Raw genomic sequence first — 25,985 nt, 5'->3', positions numbered from 1 at the left:
TCAATAAAGTGTATTTTGCTTTTTATTTTTATCAGAGATTAATCACTAATGATAATGATAACCGTTGCATATGTTCATTTTTTTTTAAAAGCTAAGGTCGCACGTTCTTTTGAAACAGGCTTAAACATTAGATGGTATTATCTTACTTCTCTGAACGTTCTGACAACGTTCAGATTATCTTTTAGATAATTTCAGTAAGCAAAAGGCCACAATTAGAGAACAACAACACAACCATTGGAGTAGCGTGGTGAAACAAAGTCCAAACCAGGAGTGGGACACATGAAGGCGGTTACTCTACTTACCTAAGGTTAGTTAGGTTAGTAACTTTTTATTTCATATAACACCGTCTCTCCATCATAATAGGTAATATTGATTGGGTATTCCTATGAATACGAAAAATAATAACAAGACACTGGAAATAAGTACAATTTATTGTATGCAAGTAATTTCTCTATCAGTCTTTTTCCGTCTCATTAAATCTTGAAGAATTTCCGTTTCGCTTTTGCCTTTAGTTTCTGTCAGGTACAATATTGTGAAGATCACACCGCCAAGGTTGAAGAAGCCGTAGAAGATGAATGGGGCATAAAATCCTAACGCATTTGACAATGGTAAATATATATTTAGCAAAATGGCGGTCAACAGCCAACCGTATGTTACGACTAAACTCATCAATTTTGCACGTATCTGAAAATTATATAAGATTATTTTATTCGTTTTTCATTTGTTTAAGAGATCAATTTTCACTATGGCATTTTATTGTGAAGCTAGTTTGATAGATCACTTGAAGTTCACCTCGGTTAATAAGAATGTAGTGTATGCAGTGCATAAAATTTTAATAATATCTCAGACTGTCAAATATAGATACCATATTTGACAGTCTGAGAAATTAAATTATATTGATCAAACTTCAAGATCGATATAGATTTCGATAGATTTTGACACTAGTAGTCACCCGCGGCTTTGCTCGTGTCCGAGCGTGTTGGTTGTCATGTCTCAAGCAAAAAAACTAGCCTCAATCCTGTATTGGAGTTCAAGTTTATTTCACACCCAATTTTATCAAATTGGGTTCAGCTGTTTGGTCGTGAAAGAGCGACAGCAGACAGACAGACAGAGATACTTTCACGTTTATAATATTAATATATATCATAAGTACTTGAACTTAGGATATCATCTGCAGTAGTACTGGTTGATGACGTAACATACTCACTTGAAAATTAAACATTTCTGTTAACATTATATACGTCACTGGACAAACACCTCCACTGTACATAGCGAGAACCATCATCATCAAAATGATAGGAAGCCAGCCCGGCACACCGCCGACTTGGTTGTGTAGGATAATTATAATTGCTATACCAAACATGCATAGCGATGATACGATGTATGCACCAATCAGGAGTGGCTGAAATTATAATATAAGTAAATAGAAAGAAAAGATACAAATAAACACACAAGGATACGGCACTATTAGAAAATAAAAAAAAATCTTAACAAAAATATAAAATCCTGTCAATTAAAAACAGTAATAAACAAAGAAAACATAACAAAATAGGTAAGAAAATGTATAAAAAGGGATTTGGTATGTAATGATAATAATGGTTGGACAATATCCATTAATTCGGAATAAACTACTCTACGAAACCGGTCTTTGAAGTGAGAACTTCTAATGATAAACCGGTTCGTTACGTAACGCGTAACGACGCCAATCTGTCTGGCTTCTTTTTCTCTTATGCATACGGTAGCAATAGGCGGACTCCTCCTCTCTCACTCTAACCCACAGAGTCAGCCGTATTTCGGACAGTTTTAGTTACCACTTCTGTTTCCTAAAAACCCACATGTAATTTTTTTTTAATGATACCACTTACCTTTCTTCCAAATCTTTCAATGCACGAAGCGAGGGTCAGTGAACCCGTTATCATAACTATCGGAAAGCTCAGTGATTGTATTTCTGGACTAACTTCAAAATCAATGCCCGTTGAACTTATCACTGTAGATGCAAAAGTTATTATAGCAAATGCACCGTTTATTTCGTAAAAAGTAAAGGCGATCATAATGAGTATGAAACCGCGACGCCACAGCTTGTTTTTCACTGAAAAATATGAAAAAGTTTTGATATTATACTTGCAACACGTAAAAGCAATTTATAGAATCTCATATGTTATTGGCGTAGGCCGATTTTTGTCCCAATGATTATAAGACGATAGCCGCATAGAAAATCGGTTATGGCCTCATTTTGAAGAGCTCGAGTCGTAGATGTGTAGAAAAATAAAAAGGAATGGGTTATATATAGATTGCAATTGTTATATGTAATGAGTTAACGAAGAATTAATTTATAAGAGCGAAAAAAGTTACTGGCCACGTAGACAGAGATGTTATACAATCAAAAAAAAAAGAAAAATGTAAAACGTGTGAATAGACATCGTGAGCTCACAATGACATTAAATCAAAAGAAAACCTATCGATCCGTTAAATTTGTACGAAATTTGTAAAAATCTGTTGAAAAAAGCTATGGCATTCTATAATGTAACTACTATAGCTAGTAGATACACTATAGTGTACATATGAAAGACGATATGGTTAAAAAGAATGTTACTTGTGAGATGATGTCTGACAGAGAAGTGTGGAAGGAGAAGACATGCTGTAACCAAAGCTGTAAAGTAAAAGTAAAAAAGTAAAGCAACAGCCTGTAAATTTCCCACTGCTGAGATAAAGCCTCCTCTTCCATTAAGGAGAGAGATTGGAACATATTCCACCACGCTGTTCCAATGCGGGTTGGTGGAATGCACATGTGACAGAATTTCGATGAAATTAGACACATGCAGGTTTCCTCACGATGTTTTCCTTCACCGCCGAGCACGAGATGAATTATAAACACAATTAAGCACATATATATAGTGGTGCTTGCCTGGGTTTGAACCCGCAATCATCCGTTAAGATGCACGCGTTCTAACCACTGGGCCATCTCAGCTCAAAGCTGTAACTGTAACAAATTGGGATAAGGGCAGGAGGATGATGAGTGTCCATCCCGATTTCGTACGGATGTAACTCATACAAAGTTATACTACAAAATAATATTCTTCAGGAGTATTCTATAGAATGCCACTACTTGACATCCACATGACAAAAAAAATTACCATAAGTTATACCGTACGTTTATTTTATATAAAATATATTTAAATACATACTTATGCTTAAAAGAGTCAGATTTGGCAGAGATTTAAAATGAGCTGCATCTTTTAGCATTGCCTCCACAGTCGTCTGAACAGTTGTATCATCTTTGGCAAGACCTCTTACAAATGCCACTGTTTCTATTGCTTTCTGTAATATTAATAAATGTTAATTTTAATATTCAATAACTAATATATGTTATAAAAAAGACGAAGAGAAAGTTAATTAATATTATTAGCATAAAATTCTGAAAGAATTCACTTCGTTTCTCATACGTAAATTAATTGACCGTCATAATGTGATTTAGCTAGTTTGATTATTTTCTTTTATTGTATTCGATTAATTTTATAATGATTTTAGTCAATATCGCATATTAAATTAAAATGTTACCCGCGAGTGTCCAGTGATGAGTTGAATCTACTTTAATTGTATATTATATAGTAAGTTCTTCTGAGTTTATTTAATATTCGATAGCTTACTATCTCACTAGTGAGATTATAATCTAATGGTATTTAAAAAAATCTTTTTGAATATAATGATTAGTGTTTTTTTCACGTGTTATACCACTTTGTTAATACTGTTGTTTTAAAAGATAATAAAGATGTTCGACAAGTCAAACCTATTTATTGTTATCTTATAAGTAAAATATGATATAGTTATTAAAATATCAAAATATAGTGAGCCTCACATCAATCTTTCCTTGTTTAACCAGGAACTCAGGAGATTCAGGAGCTACCATCATACCCAGCATCGTCACGATAGGTAATCCCACAACCACGTAGATCACTTTATAATAATCCAGATATGCTCCAATAAAATACATTATGAAAACACCAACATTTTGAAATATCATGGAGAAAGTGCATAGAATTCCTCTTAAGTCGTCTCGGCTGATTTCCTTAATGTACATCGGCACAACGTTATAGCAGCCACCTGCGGCTATCCCAGCGCAGACTCTCGCGATGATAAGGCTCGTGAAAGACGTGCAGAATATCCTTATTATCCATGACACCTGGAAAAAACACCCATTCGCTGATAACTTATAAAATAACTCAATAGGTTTTTAAAGTTATGAAATCTATCGAGCGGATGATGTATCTTAAAGAATTAGCTTGATAAAATAATATATATAAATATATATTTTTTACAATCAAGTAGGCGTAAGGGTAAATAGACGTAATGGCATATGAACGCGACTACCTTTAAGCATTGATGTCGTAAGAAATTTTAACCGATTCCTTCTCAAGTGAGACAAACCAAGTTTGGGAACTAAATTTTTATATCTCCTGTTTTTTTTATTTTATGGTATAGGTTGGCGGACGAGCATATGGGCCACCTGATGGTAAGTGGTCGCCATCACCCATAGACAATGAAGCTGTAAGAAATATTAACTATTCCTTACATTGTCAATGTGCCACCAACCTTGGGAACTAAGATGTTATGTCTCTTGTGCCTGTAGTTAAACTGGCTCACTCACCCTTCAAACCGGATCACAACAATACTGACTACTGTTATTTGGCGGTAGAATAACTGATGAGTGGGTGGTACCTACCCAGACGGGCTAGCACAAAGCCCTACCACCAAGATACCTACCTGTGCCTGTAGTTAAAGTGATTTACTTTCAAGATACACTATTCAGCGTTGTATTATTAGTTGCAGTAAGCAGAGGTGGTACGCTTGGTGATACTACATGTGTTTTTTTCTTCTATGTATTATATTATGCAAGAATTTCCTCACCGCTTCCAAGAAAGCTATACCAATAATATTAATCTTTCTTCCATATATATCAGCTATGTATGAATGCATTATGACGACGCACATAGCCGCAGTGCTCATGCAGCTGGCGACCCATGCTATTTGTCCATCAGAGAGGGGATAGCCAGAGGGGGAAGTCTCAGATTGAAGGGTCTTTGTTGTTGGTGATATCCAGCCGCACTCCAACCCATAAGCCATGTGAGTACAATTGGCTGAAACATTGAACCAAATAACTCATGACCTACGTTTGTTATGTTAAGGTTATCAAAATCATCTCGTAATAAGTAAATATTACATCAAACATAATTTGTTTAAATTGTAAGTCAATGAACTCTTATCAAGCGCAAGATGACGAATAAGACGTTATTGGTGATATAATCGCTCGAAAGAAATATAGTAGTAGTAACAGCCTGTAAATTTCCCACTGCTGAGATAAGGCCTCCTCTTCCATTAAGGAGAGGGTTCGCAACATATTCCACCACGCTGTTCCAATGCGGGTTGGTGGAATGCACATTTGCCAGAATTTTGATCAAATTAGACACGCAGGTTTCCTCACGATGTTTTCCTTCACCGTGGAGCACGAGATGAATTATAAACACAAATTAAGCACATATATATAGTGGCGCTTGCCTGAGTTTGAACCCGCAATCATCGGTTAAGATGCAGCGTTCTAACCACTGGGCCATCTCAGCTCGAAAGAAATATATATATATATATATATATATATATATATATATATATATATATATATATATATATATATATATATATATATATATATATATATATATATATATATATATATTCTTTAATTTTTTGTCTACGACATAAACGATAAAATCTTATTGTTTTAACACAAAGAGAAAATAGAGCTATTCTGTACGAACCCACTTCGTCTCTCATTCAAGAAAAGTCTATAAACGAGTATCCTGATACGCTATTTCAATTCGTGTTCTATTTGTATATATCTTAAAGGTTACACTGATTTGCAATTGCATCTATGACGGGCTGTGAGATTGCGTATTATGACGTAGGACAAATAAACATATAATGATTTTATAATCTCACAAATTATATATATCAATTTGACATTCATGACATTTTACCATGGTATCCTTCAGTGAGTATCGAATTAATTCTTACGGAATACCTTTACTGTGTTAAATATACTTGCATCAAAGTCTTAGCTTATTCACAATATCAGTTAGATTATAATCTGACTTGATAGATGAAAAGATTATTAATTGTTTTCTTACATATATAGGTATATATGGCGATGTATTGTTGTTAATGCTTGAATATTTCTGGCATTTTTCCATTAATGTCCAACGTAAATGGGTAGCACTGCTCATAAAGATAATTTTCTTTGTTTGTTCTAACAGCTTAAAGATTATATAATAGTATTAAATAAAGTCTTAGTATATACCACAAAATATGCTTAGTTTTTCAATATATATTACGTACATACAAGTTCTAGAAACTGGCAATACTTTTTATTTTAAACTCTAGCTATATATCACATATGTACCTACTAGAAGAAAGTATCCTCTCCTTCTAATTAAAAAAAACCATCATATTAGGTACATGATGTTTTTAGATAGAAGTAGGTTTCTTCTCACTGTCAATTAATAAAACAATCCAACTTATTATAAAACTCGAGAAACTTCATGTAACTGCCGGTTTCAAATAAAGAAAGAGAAACACTAATATCAAGTGATAGTTCTTTAAGGATTGGCTCAAATGCTGTCAACTTTGTTCATGTTAAATAAAGAAATCGTCAAGTTTTTTGGAAAACGCACCGAAATAAGGATGAATACTAATATCATTAAAAGCATATGACATAAAATTATAATTAAACCTACCTAATAAAGCAAAAATCCATTGTAAATATGTGTGGCCATTTTTCTTTGTGATTTTCACATTTTTGAGTCATTTCTCACAATTGAACAGTTCGATCTTGTTCCAACTACAGACGTTATGATGAATCTATTAGGTAGTAATAACTTCTATCTATGTATTTATAGAATAAAATTAAATACATGTGCTTTATACAGAGTGTTTAAATAGATTCCAAAAAAAGTTATATATTTATATACAGCAAAGTTGTTTCGTCGTCTTTATTGGTAATAAGGTCAGGTCACAAAAAATGAATTCATTTCTGTCACCTTCCCCTTCAAATAAAAGGGGACTTCATTCCACCATTATGTTTTTTATTCTTGTGTACCGGTCTGAAGTGTGACTGAGTGTTACTACAGGAACAAGGGACATAAAACCTCAGATTCCTAGATTGGTGGTGTTTTGATGATTTGGGGATATATATAAATTGTGATTTATTGACATACTCTGAAAAACATAACATAACAAGAGTAATTACTCAGTTTCTTGGTGCTTCTTTTCTCTCGAATATTTCTGAACCAGTGGTACTTTACAAGGCCATTTAAAAATTGGATTTTGATTTTGAATGATTAATATTTCTTGCAGGACCAATATCTAGATGCATTTATGAGCACTAACTATCAGATCTATAAAACAAAATGCTAATACAGTTAAGTGGTATACACGTCTTATAATGGTGGAATTACTTTGCAGAATAGTAGAATATGTAGGGTACCAGCTGCTCGTCACGGTAGCATGCGTAAGCGATCCCGTGGCGTCCGCCGAAAGACGGAGAGGGTACCGGATATTTTAGTGGGTAAACCCGGTGTGCTTGGGCGCACTCAGCTTCCAGGGCTCCGGGGAGTCCCACACACCCCCCCACTTTTCATCACGTGGGGGAAGCGCGTAAAGCGATTTTCCAGCGAGCTGTTCCTGGCTATTCGATTTTTTTTTTTGAAACAGCCTTAAAGTACCAACTTAAAATCTCAGACAAACAAAACATTGATATGATTATGTTATAAAGGATTATTTAGGAAAAGATCTTTACAACATAACAATAAAATTTTATGATTGTTCAAACAAAAAATATCATTTGTACAAACTTCTAGTTACCTACTATTCGATTTACTTCTCCACTGATTGTGCTGAAATTTAGGACTAACTTTTGGTCTCGTTGTTACCAAATTTCTAATCTAGTAATATTTAAGAATTAATATTTTAAAAAACAGATTAATTTTTTTAATATATTTTCAATTTTTTTTGCTAAGAATTCTTGACATATGAAAGAAGTTATTCAGAAGGGATAGTAGTTATTGATACTAATAAGGATGATACTTAATATTTAATTATAAAATAAAGACAATTTAAGTAAAATTGTCTTTATTTTTTTTTTAACTATTTCAACATAAAAATGTTTACTGACACTTATCTATATAAAATAAATATAAACAGTCGATTACTTTGCTGTTAATTCTATTACCGATATAAATGATTCTTTTCTACATATTTTTTAATGTGAATTAGCTTGGATAGCATTCTCTCAATTTTCGCTTTACTTATATAACACAATAAACTAAATTTAAATTTTTTCATGTATATAATTCTCTGTATACTCTGTTGGTACATAAATAAATAAATAAATCTCGAAACCATCTACAATATTTGAAAATTAATGATTGCCCAACAACAATTATAAATTAAATAGTACAGAGATTTTTTTATGGTATAGGTTGGCGGACGAGCATATGGGCCACCTGATGGTAAGTGGTTATTCTTTTATTACTGCATATTATTCTTTACATCGTCAATATGCCACCAACCTTGGGAACTAAGATGTTATGCCCCTTGTGCCTGTAGTTACCCTGGTTCATTCACCCTTCAATGCGGAACACAACAGTACTGAGTACTGTTATTTGGCGGAAGAAAAATTGATGAGTGGGTGGTACCTTCCCAGACGGGCTTGCACAAAGCCCTACCACCAAGTTTCCATATCAATTGAATTAGTAGTTTTTGCATCAACCGGAAAAACAATTGGTATTATTTTTAGAAAGTAATATAATCTTAGAAGAAAAAATTGCATTAAAATGTTACATAGTTGGCTAATGTTACGAGAGTAACCTTAGCCTTCAATACGGTTTTATGACATTTGATTCTTTATCATAATTTATATCACATTATTATTGCATATTATTAATATAGCAGGAGCTATTGAATTTACTTTACTATATTTATATTTACTATATTTACTATATTTTAATTACAATTATTATTGTAATTAATTGATCAATAATTTGTAAAACTGTAATTTATATTATTTTATATGGCATAGGATTTAATACTGGCATGTAACACTATTTCTTATTTTAAATATTATTGAGCTGTCATTATAAAACAATTGGACTATAGCGTGGGGCATTCTAGAAAAAGATAGAGACATTAAAGCATCATTGTAAAACGATAATATTATTTTGGCAATCCCGAACTACTGATATTACACTAAGCTCCTTTCTAGAGCAGGAGACCAATATTGTTAAATGGACCAATATTGTTAAAAGAGATAATGTGGCTTATAAGCTATAGTACTAAAAACTATTACATAGAACTAATAACGGAAATAATTCAAGATAAGTTTATACACCATTTATCTCAGGAAATTTGCGACGCAGCATCAATTACGATATTTGTCGACATTGATCTGCGCGTGTCTTTATCAGATTATATGTTATTTGTGTAAAAGGGTTTCGTTCAGTAGTTGGATTGCAGGCTGATACTTTACGGAAGTTTACAAATATATTTGCATTCCTATGTGTGTAAGAATAATCTCTGATGATAATTTGTAGAGGTCTAACTACTGAAGTCATTGTTTAAAATAAGTTTAATAGTTCATTTCAATACATTCAATAATGCAAGATATAATTAAAATTGCAACAAGCTCATTTTCCAAGTGATTTGTAAATAAAACTCTTTTGTTGATCAAAGTACTTTACTAAGCTATATTTAATATCTACTACTCAGAAATTTTGTTAAGGGAGTGATTAGTTAAACGATGCTCTGTCTCTTTCTTTCGAATGTGTAATTACAGATGATGAAGAGAGAAAACAATAATTAACTAAACACTCACTAAACTTAAGTCAATTATTACACATCAATGGGAATTGCGTTCTCTCCGCTGTCTGCACTTTCATTGTACTCTGTTTCATTGATAACTTTATCGATCCATTGTCTACTGTAAGAAACCTGCAAAAAATATATTTATATCAAAATGTTTGACTTCAAAGCTTTTTATAAAAGTAGGCGTCAATCAAATTTCTACCTTAGCATATACTCCTGGCTTAGATTTGTAGGCACATTCTTCTGTTCCTGAGAATAATGCTATACCATATAACGTACCACCTCGGTTCATTCCGCTAAAATGCACAGCTGGGTCGCCAGTATCCCCCTGAAACATTTAGAGAATTGAAATATTATTGATCACTCTTCCGAAGAGAATGTTTGGGATCAGCACTAAATCATGCATGAGTCACAGACAAAACCAAATAACAATGCCGATTTAAGTACTAATATTGTCTTAAATATAACGTATCTATGAATGCTCAATATATTTTAGAAATGTCAAAATCATCCTCTTATCGATGTATTTTATTCATTAAAATGGAATATAAGCTTCTGTCCTTTTCTCTGCAAATGAAATAAGTGAAACAAAAAAAGCATAGTTAACATTAGTAATTAAATCGAATACATCGTTACTTCCCATCTAAATGTTTCAGGAAAATCAATTCCCAAGACTGAGCTGATCATGACAAGAGTTGAGATACAAAAAGTATTACAGTAAAGGATTTTTTTACCGCACAAAGCGCAATGCCCTTAACGACACTTTGCAAGCACATATGGTCATGTTGTATGTGATAGTCGTTTCCGTAGACAACTCTGCATTGCGATCGTGGAAATTCCTTAACTAGCATCCGACGAAGCTCTTGGTTGACACCTTCGCGGATTTGTCCTGTTTTCTGAGAATATAGAGAAATGGTATTAGCGGCTGAATAGTTTTAGAAGAAGATATGAGATGACTTTTGGAAAATTCAGCAATTTTTGGTAATCTTGGAGATACTCACTCAAATTTATGTCAATTTCATTAAACGTATATATGGACCAATAGTTTTAAGAGAGGAAGCTAATGTGGCTAATAAACCATAGTACTAAAAACTATTACATTGAACTAATAAAGTAAATAATTCAAGACAAGTTTATACACCATTTATCTCAGGAAATTTGCGACGCAACATCAATTACGATATTTGTCGACATTGATCTGCGCGTGTCTTTATCAGATTATATGTTATTTATGTAAAAGTAAATAAATAATAAAAGTAATACACATTATTATGAGATAGTGAATGCACTTATTAGAACTGAATGTCTTTGTCTAATCTATAAATGCCTTTCTTCTTTAAAACTTTTGACATTTAGTAGTCTTCGTGGGGTAATTAATAGAGTATTGTATATTTTATTTTTACTTAATAGTGAATTAAAGCATGTGCATGATCCATTAATTATAATAATTATGATTAAAAAATATGTAAATTGTGTATATTATAATAATTAAAAATAAAATATTGCCATGGTTGGAGGCACGCTCACGGCGTACTGAGAGGATTATACTCAACGGTGCCAGTGTTTATTTACAAAGGTGTCCCCTAAGTAGTCCAGTGTTTTACTACATACAATTTGATCTGTTTCAATGGCTTAATATCAGAACTATATATGACTCTAGTAAGTATAATATAAGGTTACAATACTATAACAACAGGAATCATATCCATTACGAACTACTTAGACCAATCAGTGTGAAGGTTAATAAATAAGAATATGTAAACCGTGAGCACTTTATTACTAACTAGCTTTTGCCCGCGACTTCGTCCGCGTGGAATAGTGACTTCCGGCAGAAAAGTATAGATAGCTGTGCCTGTGACTTCGTCAACGTGTAACTCCTTGTGTGTTATTAAATTAAAATGTATTGGTAATATTATTTTCATCATGTTCACATGGGGCTTAAGTACCTATAGAACCAAAATACTTTAGCGCAAAGCTTCCGGGTAAACTAATATAGAAAGTTGACCCGTCCGGCACGTGAACATAAAGATTTCTAGAACTGCTAACACGGGAAAGAGCAACGTATAACTGACCATGAGAGAAACAACTGACACCGAGATCTACTCCGGCAACATGAAAAGTCTGCCCTTGAGCCTTATTAATTGTCATTGCATAACACACCGAAACTGGGAATTGCGTCCTTTTAAATTGGAATGGAAAATTATTTGGTATTAAGGGTATTCTGGGAATAAAGACGGTTTCTCCTGCACCGCAACCTGTTAAAATTTGAGCCTCGATTATATTTTGTTGCAACTGGGTTACTTTTAGTCGAGTTCCATTGCAAAGTTTTGGTGGTCTTAAATTTCGGAGTAGAATAATCGGAATGCCAATTTTTAAACAAATTTCGTGAGAAGGAAGTCCGGGCATATTTAAAGAATTTAAAAATTCTATCGGGTAATTAATAGTTTCTTGTTCATCGACCATTCTATTTATTGATCTATAAACTTTGCTTTCCCCCTGTATGTTCGACAGTATTTTGTTATTAATCTCAGTTGCCTGATCATTGCGAGGAGTTAAAATAGATCTTTCGCATAGCCAAGAATTGTCCCTATTCAATATATTTGTTACGTCACCGTAAACTGACGATATAAGATGTGATTGAGATTGCACTATACAACATAATTCAGGCGTCAGAATAAGTTTTCCTTGGTGTAGTTGTGGATAGGTACCTTCACCAATCTTTAATAATGTATCAGAAAATTGACTATCATCCGGGTTATCTCCAGTTCTCACTCGCATGTTTATAGTCAAATGCACCGACTGTATATCACGCCACAAATAAGAGCTTTTCAGGCAAGCCCTAACCTCATCAGCTCGGGTTCCCCGTGGTATTACCGGTAAGGTTTGTCGGAAATCACCACAAAATAAAACCGTGATACCGCCCATTGTTCGATCATTTTGTCTTATATCCCTTAAAGTTCTATCTACTGCTTCTACTGCTTTTCGATGGGCCATCGTACATTCATCCCATATGATTAAATTACACTCGCGTAATACCTTAGCTTTGTCACTATTTCTTGAAATACTACAGGTTGGACTTTCCGTGCAATCTAAATCAATTGGTATTTTGAACATTGTGTGAGCCGTTTTACCTCCTGGTAGCAATGTTGCAGCTATCCCGGATGAAGCTACGGCAAGAGCTATTTTACGTTGATTTCGAACATAAGCCAATATTAATTTAGTCAAAAAGGTCTTTCCAGTTCCTCCAGGTGCATCTAAAAACCATATTGTTCCCAAATTATTTTGGACACTTCTGCACACGCGATCATAAACTGAACGTTGTTCTGCAGTCATTATTGGGATACCGTTTTCTAATGTTGTCAGCAGTTCCATTAAGTTGTAGCTAATCTCTGCGGAATATTCCCTATTAGTTACTTCTCCGACTGAGGTTGGTGATGGCAAACCATATTCACATAGTGATTTACCGCCAACTGCTGTTAACTCATCCTGAAGAGCTAATAAGCACTGATTTATGGCAAGATCACGGAAATTATCATTAGTTGTGCCTTCATCGTTGTTAGATATATTTCTAAGAAAGTCTTCTGAAAATTTGTTTTTATATTTTTCCCATAATTGTACAGCATCTGACAAATTACAAAATGTGAGTAATGTTACAAATAAATTACGTAACCGTCTTGGATTATCACTAACACAGGATTCTGCTAAAGCGTCATCCCAATGCTGATCATTGTCTAGCAAATGACGCGCTTGGCAAGCTGCATGATAAGTGGGAAAAACAACATCGTCTACTTTTCTCAAATCTATGAATGAGGTTGGTCCTCGCACAGTATGTAATAATAATCGCAAATAGAAACACTCAGCGTTGTTAGGATGAACGGCGTATACTCTGCCAAGAACATGTTCTTTGAAAATACCTGACTCACCATCTACAGGCCTGCCATGGCGTCTTCTATTAAAGACACCTCGTTGCTTATCGTAGGTATAATACGATGGAACTTCCTCATATAAAAGAGATTTTGCAAAATCATCAGTTTGGCAAAGTCGAAAGAATGCTAATAAAGTTGTTTGTCTAGGGTTCTCTAACCGTTCTGTGACATTTTCGGCGTTGAAATATATACGTTGACCACCTTCAAGATGAACATCCAGATGAGTCACAGGTGGAAATCTTTCATGAATGTTGAAACTTAAGATCCGCCACACAGCTTCTGAAGAACTTATATATCTGCCTGACTGATATCTTGTAACTTCATCATGTTCATTTCTCAAAGCAAATGTAGCTTGGTCACTGCCCTTATTAATGTACTTACAAATATATTTTATTGACTCTACACTATTACACATTTCAACATTTATGTGAGCTTGAAATGCTCTGGACAACACAGGAGAATACGGAACGACCCACCTATTGTCTAAAATAACCTGTTGTCCAGATACTCGCTTTTCAACAGTGAAACCACCAGTATCTCTTGAACGGCGACGATATAATGGGTATCCATCATGTCCTGTTACAGTTTCATCCACTAAGGCTTTTGGATATCTTTTAGTGCAACGACCGTCTTGCATGCAAGGAGAATTTCCGTTAAATACACCACATGGACCATGTATCATATGAGATTTAACAATGTCGTATAACTCAGGATCTGCAATCGGACTTGGAATTTCAGCACTGATTAAACTGTCTACATCATTAGGTCGAACCTTATCTTTTAACCAAACCAGGATATGTGCGTGGGGTAAGCCGCGTTTTTGCCATTCAACACTATACATGTAACATAATACTTCTCCAAAAATGTTATCTTTGGTAAGTAGATCTATCATTGATTTTAATTTTAAATGAAAAACTCTTGCGATGATATCATGACGGTCATGCGGTGCTTGACCCTCAAGAAGCTCCCGAGTGATTTCATCCCACTTAGGATTGGTAGTTACAGTAATAAATAAGTCGGGACGTCCATATTTTCTCACGTAACAAAAAGCATCTTGAGTACGTTCGTGCATGTAGCGTGGACCACCAGGAAAAGGAGAGGGCAAAATAACTAAACGGCCCATATTCACCGTATCATTATCTTGCTGCATGGCGTCGCGAAGGTGCACGTATTCTTCAGCGCGCAGCTGCCTTTGATTAGATCGTATGTAAACTAATCTTTCGGTTTCAATTTTTGCGTACATGTCTACAATAAACTGATTGAATAAGCCACGAAAACGTTGCAAGTATACAAACCTATTCCGTCTTACTTGCAAGTGGTAACAGTAAAATTGAAGGCATGAAATCTTTTTATTATAAATAGGTGCGCCTGTACGCGGATCAGTTTGTTATAAAGCAAAATTATAACCATCTCCCCCTCGACAATATATCAAAGGATATTGCAAACTGTCGTAAGCTCTGTGGGTTTCGTAAATACGTTGCAAACGATTGTCTCTAGAACGGATAACGATATCACGCCTATCACATTCCTGGTCGACCAATACCACAGCAACTTCATTCGTGGATGGAGCATTGTAACGCCCAGGGTGCTCCTGCGTTGGACGCCTATCGGCATTTATAACAATTTTATAATTGTTATCATGATCTCCAGGAAGAGCTTCTAATGCCGATTTAAAACTGCATACATACGAATTAACCTGATGCAACATGTTCTGAAGTTGTGAAATGAGTTCAGCATTTAAATTCGGGAAATATTGATTTCTTATATTCGACTGTTCGTCGTAGTCGGATACAAAATATATTTGAAGAAACTTAGGTTGGTCTTCAGGCAAAAGAGATCCTATCAAATGGTAAACTTGACCTTGTATCTTAAAAGTAGGCATGAAAGGACCTTCGGAGATTTGTTGCGCACCAAAGGATGTCATCTGAAATGCACTATTATAAGTGCGAATGTTGTCTAAAAACTGTTTAGATTGCACATGTTCCCCCAAAAGTAGTGATTTCAAAGGTTCCGGTGGGTCTTCGAATGAAGGCAAATTTATTTTGCCTCCAGAACAACAGAAACCAGCCGACTCCTTACTCCACTTTGAAGCATTACAAAAAGAACATACCACGTTCATATCGCCTATTACAGAAGATGATTTGTAATCAATTGTGAGGTTATAAGCAAACCCACTTTTATATTTGTCGGACCATGCCACCGTATTTCTAGGTTGGTCTTCTATGTATACATCTAAGTTATTAAGACTATGTCGAAATCTGTCTGCAGTAAGACGGGCCTCTCGCTGTTCGTCCGTTTCAAGAGACCGAATATTTTCGATTCTTAATCTTTCATTAGACAAACTTATTAATCGTTCTTGTCTCAAAGAATTGTAATGTTCGCGTACCGACTCTAGTCGTTGTTCATGCTCATGTTCATCTTCGAGAGATCTAATAATATTGTGGTGCACCCTATCATTTGTCAAACGGTCTTCATATTGAGTAAAAGTTTCAGATTCTCGAGATAAAATATGACGTTCGCGGTCAGCTGTGAGACGCAATTCCCTCTCAGTGGAGGTTTCTGACTCGCGATACAATATATGACGTTCGCGGTCAGCTGTGAGACGTAATTCCCTTTCAGTAAATGTTTCAGACTCGCGAGATAAAGTTTGTCGTTCGCGGTCAGCTGTGAGACGCAATTCTCGCTGTGAAGCAGTTTCAGCTGCTCGGGATAACACATGTTGTTCTCGGTCAATGGTAAGCCTCAGCTCTCGTTGAGAAAAGCTTTGAGACGCCCGTGATGTAGCTCGTCACTCTCTGTCAGCTGCTAATCGCATCTCTCTCTCTGAAGAGCTTTCATTGGCTCGAGAAGTTGAGGCACTAACTCTCATAGAGTTTAACCGATGTGCTCTTTCCTCTGCCGATTCTTGAGAACGCGCATTTCTCATCCTCTTAGCATCTCTCGAATTTCGAGATAAAGATGGTCTTTTTTTAGGTGGCATTGTGTATTTTCAATCAACAGTAACCAAAGCTACCTTACACTTACGAAACCTATTAATATTATATAATAACTAAATATGGTATATAATTAAACACTACTTACATATATAGTAATAATTATATGATATACTTATATAGTAATAATTATTATTATATGATAATTACGAAAATAAACTATTAATATAATTAAACACTACCACAATAACTAAAATGCGTACCTACTACTACTTCACTTATAAAGAAATAAAATTTTAACTAATAATATGCTTAGACTAAAAGTCGCGCTGAAAAGCACGGTTGGTAAATAACAATTATTGTCTGTCAATAAGGTCGAACACTCTAAACGTCTATTCGCATCAACAGCCAAATATTGTATGAAGCTCGCGCGCGGACCCGCCGCCTTTTTATACCTCCCGCGGCGTAGCGCGTCGAACGCGGCAACCGATACACAAAAATAATCCTTATGGCATGATTCTGTATTCACGCGCGATGACTTATAGCGTATTTCATGTATAACTTTGGTGTTTCTACACCGATTTACATGATTCTTTTTTTATTGAATAGGTAATAATGTGAACTTTTGTAATTAGGGATGAGTGAGAGTATTGTAAACGTAAGAGTAGACAAATATAATCAGAAAGCGCCGAATTGCTAAGCTTCCGGAAGTTTCACGTGTTATTGTGAGTCAACTATGAAAGATAGACATATGCTGTCGAGGAATTTATTTTTATATAATAATTTAAGAACATTTGTGTCGTACATGATTTCTATGTAGCTTTAACCATTAAGGCTGCACACGCGACGGAAGCTTAAAAAATGGAGTAACTTCTCCCGTTTTCCCAATATTTCCCTTCACTGCTCTACTCCTATTGATCGTAGCGTAATGAAAAGTATACTATAACCTGCCCAGGAGTAGGAAGAATAATTGTGCCAAATTTCGTTAAAATCCGTCGAGTAGTTTTTGTTTCTATAACGAATATACAGACAGACAGACAGACAGACAGACAGACAAAAATTTTACTGATTGCATTTTTGGCACCAGTAGCGATCCCTTATCATCCCTTGATAGTTTTTTTTTAAATAAATTTCATGTTCAGAAATGGCCTCTCTACAGATTTATTATAAGTATAGATTCAGATCTTGTTGTTCATATTCGTTTCTTTCGAAGGTATTCAAATTTCGGACTGAGTGTTTTTTTTTCCTAGAAATACGGCAATGGTAAAAAACTGAAACGACTTGTAAAGCATCCCAGTGCTGAGTTAAGACCTAATCTTCCTTTTGAGGAGAAAGTTTTAGGCTCCTTTCAGCACGTTGCTTCAATGAGGGTTGGTGGATATATATATCAATAAATCATTGAATGTGATCAGTGATGTTTTCTTTCGACGACGACTACGATATTAATTATAAACACAACAAAATTCAGTGGTACTTGTCTGATCAAGTAACTCGTGCTCTTATGACAAAATCGTGAGCCTGAATTAGGTGTTATGTCACATAAACTGTTTGGTGGAAAGAACTACAAATCTTCTGTTTAAAAAAAGCAGTAAGTCCTGCACGATTAAGATTTTTTTTATGGTATAGGTTGGCGGACGAGCATATGGGCCACCTGATGGTAAGTGGTCACCATCGCCCATAGACAATGACGCTGGAAGAAATATTAACTATTCCTTACATCGTCAATGTGCCACCAACCTTGGGAACTAAGATGTTATGTCCCTTGTGCCTGTAGCTACTAGATAAAGTATAGTTGTTAGATAAAGAATAATTACCACAGAACCGTATCCGGTGACGACCACTTCCCCGAACAGCAAAGGCAAATCTGAGTTGGCCACTGCTAATGATACAGCTTGTATGCGTGCGTTTTTAATAATTGGTATGTTCACCTACAATCAGAGGAGAAATAATTATAATCTGTAAATATTGTGAATATTTATGTTATTCAACTCAACTGAGCAATGTCTGTTCCGTTTTGTGATCCGTTCCTTTGTAAAATGCCAATCATTAAAAAAAAGTAATGAATAAAGTATTTAAAATTTAGTTTTGTTTAAAGCATTATTATTTTAATAACATCGATGAATTTTTTTATTGTTTCATCCTTTGCAACTCTCCATGCTTGAAATATTAGTCAGAAGTTAAGTTATCCTGTTGTGGCCAAAACCTCTATCCATTTTTAAAGTGTGTTTTATTCAGAGTAGAAACTTATGAAAACAATCTAAATATCTCGTTCGTAAATTTAGTCTATTTGCTTATATTTATTTATGCGCCATATTTTTATTAATAACCACGCAGATCCTCAAGAGCTGAGATGGTCCAGTGCATCTCAAATTAGAAGGGGTGTTTATTGACTTATTGTTTATAAATGATTTAGTATAATGAATGTCTATAGCAATTATTTCAATACGAAGCTCAAACATTTTTTTCTCCCACAGGTACCTTAATTAAAGCAAGATTATGATCTGGATAGTACTGATCCATCTTATAGTTCGGGTGCCGCTGAATTTCCACAACAGATAGGATTTGGCCTCCGAAGTCTCTGAACACAGAGCCCATACGCACAGTTACTTCTTCACTGGTCACACTGTAGGTCAAATAAAATTGGTTTTATTGCCAAAATTACGGCTAGTAGACTTTGAAGAACTTTTAATTTGGCATTTCGAAAAGATTAATATTCATTTCAAGTTACATCGAGTTAGAAGATTCCATCTACCAAATCCTTTAAAACTATGTCATCCCCTGCACGTAAATCAAGGAATAATTAGAATTTTACTAGGTATGTTATTTGATAGATACTTATTGCGGCAAAGTCACTTACTAATCAAAACATTGGGCTGCTGATAATATCCATTGCTTTCCAACAATTGCTCCACCACACCAATGCTTCGAGTGTAATCTACATATTGAATATTAAATCGCTGTTAATAATTTTATTTTTAAATAATATAAAGCACCAGTAAATGGATTAACCCAAGAAAATACATATTGAAAAATAAATCCTTGTAATAATTTTATTTTTAAATAATATGAAGAATAAGTAAATGGATTATTGCAGGAAAAAAATATTCAAATAATCTTATTTGGATGCATTATTGGAGGGCAAAACTTTTAGATTTTATTTTTATTATTACCTATAGTCATTGGTATATATCACTCTTTAAGACTTCACGATTTTGTGACACGGTGAGTTTCTGGTTTGTTATGATTAAAAAAAATTAAGCCCATACGCCTGTTTTGTATTAAATGCTCTCATTTTCTATTATTTTACGCTCAACGAAATGAAAAACCGAATTTGAAAATGGAATTTGTAGAAATATCATAAATTTTAAAATTCATATTCAAGATTACTCTAAAAGAACATGTACGATTGCACGTTTTCCAATGCTGGTTTTACATAACTTAAGATATGGTGCAGTTAAAAAAAAAAACAGCTACCTAATGGACACAGTATATGGATAATCTTCCAGACAAACAAGGCCTGTGTCAGTTGTCAGACGTTTCCTTCTTACATGGGTATAGTCTTTCTCAACTTTCGGAGGGAACTCGCATTCTAATTCTGCTTTCACTGTAGGTGATTCTGAAATTTTATTTACGTTAGAAATTGTTCGCGTCAACATAGAAACATTATTTCATTAAACAAGTTAAAGAAACTTTCCATTTTTTCTATTTACCAAAATAAATAAAGTTTAACGCACACCAGAAATTAAGCGTATACAAAAAAATCTATCTGAAAAAGAAAGCTGATGTTCCTTTTTGAAAATTGAGGGATTTGTATCAAAGATCAGATAACATTTGCCTCATCTCTTAGATTTTGGCACTGACAGTAAAAAATGTTAAATGACAATTGAATATTAAGAACCAAAAAGATATTCTCTTGAACTTACCACCAAACACATTACTCAAAAAATTAATTAGAAGAAGGAAAATAATAAAATCAAAAGCACTATTGCCTCTACCCATAATTCAATCGTCCATCATCATCTAGCTTTTGAAATAATGTAACATTCCTTATCAGCAGTTTTTAAATGGATTTGAAAACACCAATTGTGGTGCCTCATATCAAAGGCTCGTAGCTTCATAACAATAGGCGATGCAAAATAATTACTAATTAAGTTTTCAACATTTGTTCAAGGAACAAAACAAACAATACTAATTGTTTGGCATTACGTAAATAGTTTAAAATGTAAGTTCTGACGAAATTGAGTTAAAATTGGCGATGACCAAATTTAATAAATTTTGAAGTCAATTCACTTCACAAAGTAATCATTTTAAATAATTGTAAAGTGATTATTTAAAGTGAAAAGGCGAGCAATCTTGTATTGCAGATGTCCATGGATGGTGGATAACAGTAATTTTGATTGTCTTAACTAAAAATTTGTCGTGTCCAGTTTCTAATGAAAAATAGAGCAACGAACTCTTTCCAATGTATATATATATATGTATATGTATATGTACATTACCGGGAAGAATATTCGAGAAACCCAGTAGTTAATCTTTTCCACCAATAGGTATACTTTTTACCGCAAGATAAAGTATCAATTCGCCATCTAAGCATCATAAGGCCTCTTTTATTTTAGAATTAATATACCTCAGTACTTTCATTTTTTATTATATTGGTAGGCCGACGGAGAAATAGGCTCACTCATCCTTGCAACACAATAAGTTAAATAACTTCGCAATAACGATAAGTATTACTGTTTGTTGGTGAAATATCTAATAGATATTACCTACCTACCCGGACGGGTTTGCACAAAGCTCTACCAAGAAAAGGCTCAAGTAACTCTCGTATTATTAATCTCAAGTCAACTAAGCATCAATGTCATCAATCCCTTTGTATTCTTGATGACGAATAAATTGAACGAATAAAAAAATATTTCTTTGTTAATTTTTCTTCAATTGTTCTACAAACCGTGTTTTTTATCCTTTTCTATTTAACCTTTCTTACTTGTTTTTGCGGTACTCGTTTTATTTTTCTGAAAAAATATCTATTTAACACCTGTACGAACATAATTACTTTACATTTCCTTAAACATTTCACTAGTGATCTATAAAATAGTTTAACAAGTTTATTAATAATGTTATAATTGTTTTTTTACTAAGTGTTGCAAATCACGAAATTATGGGCGACATATTTCGTTTCAGAGCATTAGTTATTTTGACTTTATATGTGTTAGTGAAGGGTGAAAATATTGATGACAAAGATGACGATGATGATAAAAGATATTTAGAGTCGGATAGCAATGAAATATATAATACAAGTTCCAAAGAAATACCTTTGAGAGTATCAAAACTGAAAACTAGCGTTAACGGTCAGTATAATAGTTGTTTTAATTATATTAGATTTAATTTATTTAGACGAATTTCAAGCAGTTCAGATATAGATGAATTGGAACGGTTAGACAGTTTAGGGTATCAGTTTTGTACCAGTGTTATGTAGGGTGTAGTTTTTCAGTATAGATATGGCAGTAACAGCAATCTCTCTAGCTTGGTAGAGCTATTCTGTATGCATATACTTGAAACTCACCGCAAAATACGATAAAAAATAGAAATATACAAACGAAATAAAAAATTGAAAATAAACAATTATGTTAAATATACGTTTACAGAAGTTAATCAGTGAGACTCAGTTTTCAGCATTCGAGTGAAATTTAAAATGAATTCTTACAAAGGCATGGCTGATATTAGTTCCATTGGGGAAATTACAGAGACTGATTTTGTTTAATTTGTTAGCAATATTCTTATTCAAACATTTTTTAGATAACATCTCAACGCCTAGTTACAAGGACACTGAACTTACAGCTCCTAAGGAATTGAAAATAATTAATTACAAGACCAATAATAATTATCCCTACTCGGTGTCTATTCAGAAGAAAGGCTCGCACTATGCTTCTGGTGCCCTGGTTGATAAGAAATGGGTACTAACAGTGGCTGGAGAATTTTACAAGTAAGCTAAAAAAATAATCTTCTAAACTGTTGTTGCATCTTTCTAATATTTAATATAATCGAAAATAAAATTTAAGACACGTTAAATATGTAATATCGGTGAAATATTGGTAATTATTAGAAATATTATATATTAATAATTTAATTCAATAATCTTTGATACTTTGAAAACGTGATCGCAATTTATTTTGCAACAAAACCAAATTTGCTAAATATTCACTGACAAATACGACCTTATTGTAACAATATTTTACTTTACAGTACACGCGAAACAATCAAATTATTTCGTGTTCGCTTAGGATCAGTCAATTGCAAGAAAGGCGGTGTATTAATACCTCTAAAGTCGATTGAAATCCATCCATCCTATGTTTATAAAGAACCAAGTTTTGACATAGCGATGTTGAGGATTGCGAATGGTCTAGAATTTACAGATTATATTCAACCAATACCGCTGTCTGACGTCAAAGGGCGAGTCGTCAGTGCTAAGTTTGTAGCTACATATTGGCCGAGGTTAATTGTAAGTATATTTTCTACGGTTCTCTTAAATTACTTCAATCTTCACATCATCATCATCCTCCTGCCCTTATCTCAATATTATTTGGGGTAGGCGCAGTATGTCTTCTCCTTCCATACTTCTCTGTCAGACGTCATCTCACAAGTAACATTCTTTCTAACCATATCCTCTTTCACATAATCCATACATCGTTTCCTTGGTCGTCCTCTACCTCTATATCCGTTCACATCCATGCTCAAGGTTCATCATCCACGCTCTCACATACTTTAATCTTCACATCCAATACAATATTTGTAGTGTTCTTTAATATTATATTGAATTATAATAATTTCCAATAATGTTCAACTACATCTACTACATCAACTAATTTTGATAGAAATCCCTTGTAATAAGACCGCCTATTCTTTTTTGTTCTCTTAAATGATATTCAATAATGTCTTTGACAATTTCATTATTATCATTAACCATACCTTTGTTATTTGTATTTCAAAGGACACTCAGAGGCTAGATAAAAAGTCTGCTGTTTTCATAGACATTGTCAGTTGTTTTGTCTGTTGGCGTCTGAATATTTTTCTTTTTTCAGGTAAATGGCAAAGTTTTACCAAGGTCGGCTAAAGAGAGGCTAAAACCATACAGCATGAGAGTTTCAACACAGAGATCAATACCTTGGGACAAGTGCTACATGATTAGCCAGGAATATAATTACAGTCTACACGTGTCCAGTATTTGTATGGAACCGTTTATTTCTCATCACAGTCCATGCATGGTAACTATTTTTCCTTAAGCTTTTCTGGAATATTCTTCTGGTTCTAAATCAGTTTTATTAGGAATGTATTTATCATCAAAAACAATTGCCAATCTATGCTTTGATTATGTATCTGCAAAACAAACACATGGAATTAGTATACTTCTCTAGAATACAAACTCTTAAAAGACTTGTATTATTCAATTCATTTTTCAATACTTATGATTTTTTTCTGACGAAAAGAGATTTGCTTGGGGCTAAATTCGTGCTTATAACAACCAACACGCTTTTAGAAATTCTGAAATAATTCTTTAAACTCTTATTACTAATATAAATCTGAAGATTTAGTTAATTTCAACCTGTGTATCTCTTCCAAATATTTTTAATCCTATTTAAAGAATATCAAAGAATCCTACGACATAAAAAGTAAATAGACAATATTTTCCATGTTTGTAGCCTGATGCTGGAGCTCCAATAGCAGCTGATGGTGGTCTCTGGGGCATCACGTCCAGTTGGATATCAGATGATTGCTTAACTCAGCCCAGTCCAACAATCTTCACAAGAATCTCCTCAACGCATATTCGACCCTGGATAGATTCGTTATTGTGATGCCCATTATAACTAAATTGTTATTTTTGTATTTTTTTTATATTATAAAGCAATTTTGAATCAACTCTTGTATTTATTCAGACAAGGCAATCGTTTCAAAAATGTACCTAATACTTAAAGCGATTACAACAGATCTAAATTTAAACAGGCTTTCATGTCGTTTATATATATTCATATGTATTTTAACTTAACGGAAAATCACAACAGAAAAATATCGTTGCTTAGATAATTCATTAAACCGTCACAATATACTAATTATATATTTATCGTTCAAAGATTATGCAGGACGCTGGCGATATGGCCTCTGAACTTCTGGGCTTAGTATTTAAGCTAGATAATGATCGACTCTTGTAATAAGAAGCGAGGATGAGTTTTTAAAGGAATCAGGCATAGAGCCGGATTCGATTTGATTAGGTCTTAAAATTATTCATACGTTTTTTGTATGCAGCTCCATATGAATATGAGTTGACTTTAAGCCTCGATACTTCAAAAAAATATTTCATATTAAGGATTCCATGTCGAGAAATATAGTCCAGAATACAAAGAACATTGTTTTGGTTCTCATGAAAACGATTTTTTTGCTGAAATCAAGCAACATTTACACTTCAAAGGTTAGTTTTTTTGTATTTCTATATTAAAATTAAAAATAATTATAATCGAGTATTCAAAAATAGGTGTGCGTTTGACATAAATCATAACACCGTGTTTTGAGACTTGTTTGAGCTAGTCCTTGAGTATGAAGGTATCTTAATAAACTTACTAAATTACTTTTTGATGGATCATTACTGGACATAAGTTTCACGATATTCTAAAGCTCCCAGTGATGTCTTCGGCATCCAGTCAGAACACGCCACCGTTAGTCCCTACGTCACCCTGGGATGCATTACTTTCCGCTTCATCTGAGGTACACCTGGAAACTGTTCTTTTCAGACCAAGGCTTTGTCTTTAACGGTCTATAAACATGTTTTACTTTATAAATAACTGGAGTAAAACTGCAACAATTATTGAGGACAATGAAATGGGAAATACATTATAATATTATATGAATAAATATTTACTAATATTATTATATATACATAAAATAAATATAACTATTTGCTTTGGACAAATATCTACTACGTTACACATTATAAATTAATTTAATCCCTTCCAGCCCAATGTGTAGAATACGTGGATCTTAATCAGAGGTTGTTGGTTCAAAAATTCCGAAGAGAGAACTAATCGCTATGCGAACAACTTCAAAATTCAAAATCATAAACGTTATTCAACATAGTAGCGTTAAATATGCTTATCGTGTCAAAATATATTATGTATGCAAAAAGATGCAATTTAGATGTGAGAATAAATATTTATTTCTTAGTGGTTAA

The 25,985-nt window shown here is 33.8% G+C and overlaps 3 protein-coding genes across 3 annotated transcripts; 1 reads left to right on the top strand and 2 right to left on the bottom strand.

Annotated features, from left to right (window-relative positions):
- Nucleotides 1–412: 412 nt before the first annotated feature.
- Nucleotides 413–6,846, bottom strand: LOC124540227 (facilitated trehalose transporter Tret1-like; the record flags this gene model as incomplete). Its single annotated transcript, XM_047117690.1, has 7 exons — nucleotides 413–684; nucleotides 1,208–1,402; nucleotides 1,866–2,089; nucleotides 3,186–3,318; nucleotides 3,857–4,180; nucleotides 4,906–5,135; nucleotides 6,786–6,846. Coding segments are annotated over 7 exons (1,422 nt in total), but the record flags the coding sequence as incomplete, so codon positions are not given.
- A 2,929-nt stretch (nucleotides 6,847–9,775) lies between these two features.
- Nucleotides 9,776–20,767, bottom strand: LOC124540226 (trypsin 3A1-like). Its single transcript, XM_047117689.1, has 8 exons — nucleotides 20,764–20,767; nucleotides 20,243–20,384; nucleotides 19,626–19,703; nucleotides 19,247–19,391; nucleotides 18,583–18,696; nucleotides 10,644–10,805; nucleotides 10,112–10,237; nucleotides 9,776–10,035 (listed from the first exon to the last, which is right to left on the bottom strand). The coding sequence occupies exons 1-8, from the start codon at nucleotides 20,765–20,767 to the stop codon at nucleotides 9,937–9,939; spliced, it is 870 nt and encodes a 289-aa protein (XP_046973645.1). The 3' UTR covers nucleotides 9,776–9,936.
- Nucleotides 20,768–22,266: 1,499 nt separating this feature from the next.
- LOC124540225 (hypodermin-A-like) lies at nucleotides 22,267–24,618 on the top strand. The gene is made up of 5 exons (XM_047117688.1): nucleotides 22,267–22,272; nucleotides 22,513–22,751; nucleotides 23,012–23,267; nucleotides 23,848–24,030; nucleotides 24,466–24,618. The coding sequence occupies exons 1-5, from the start codon at nucleotides 22,267–22,269 to the stop codon at nucleotides 24,616–24,618; spliced, it is 837 nt and encodes a 278-aa protein (XP_046973644.1).
- The last annotated feature ends 1,367 nt before the right edge of the window (nucleotides 24,619–25,985 follow it).

This window comes from Vanessa cardui, chromosome 24, assembly GCF_905220365.1.
Source record: "Vanessa cardui chromosome 24, ilVanCard2.1, whole genome shotgun sequence".
NCBI lineage: Eukaryota > Metazoa > Arthropoda > Insecta > Lepidoptera > Nymphalidae > Vanessa > Vanessa cardui.
Note: the sequence above shows the minus strand (reverse complement) of the source record. Positions and strands in the feature narration are given on the sequence as shown.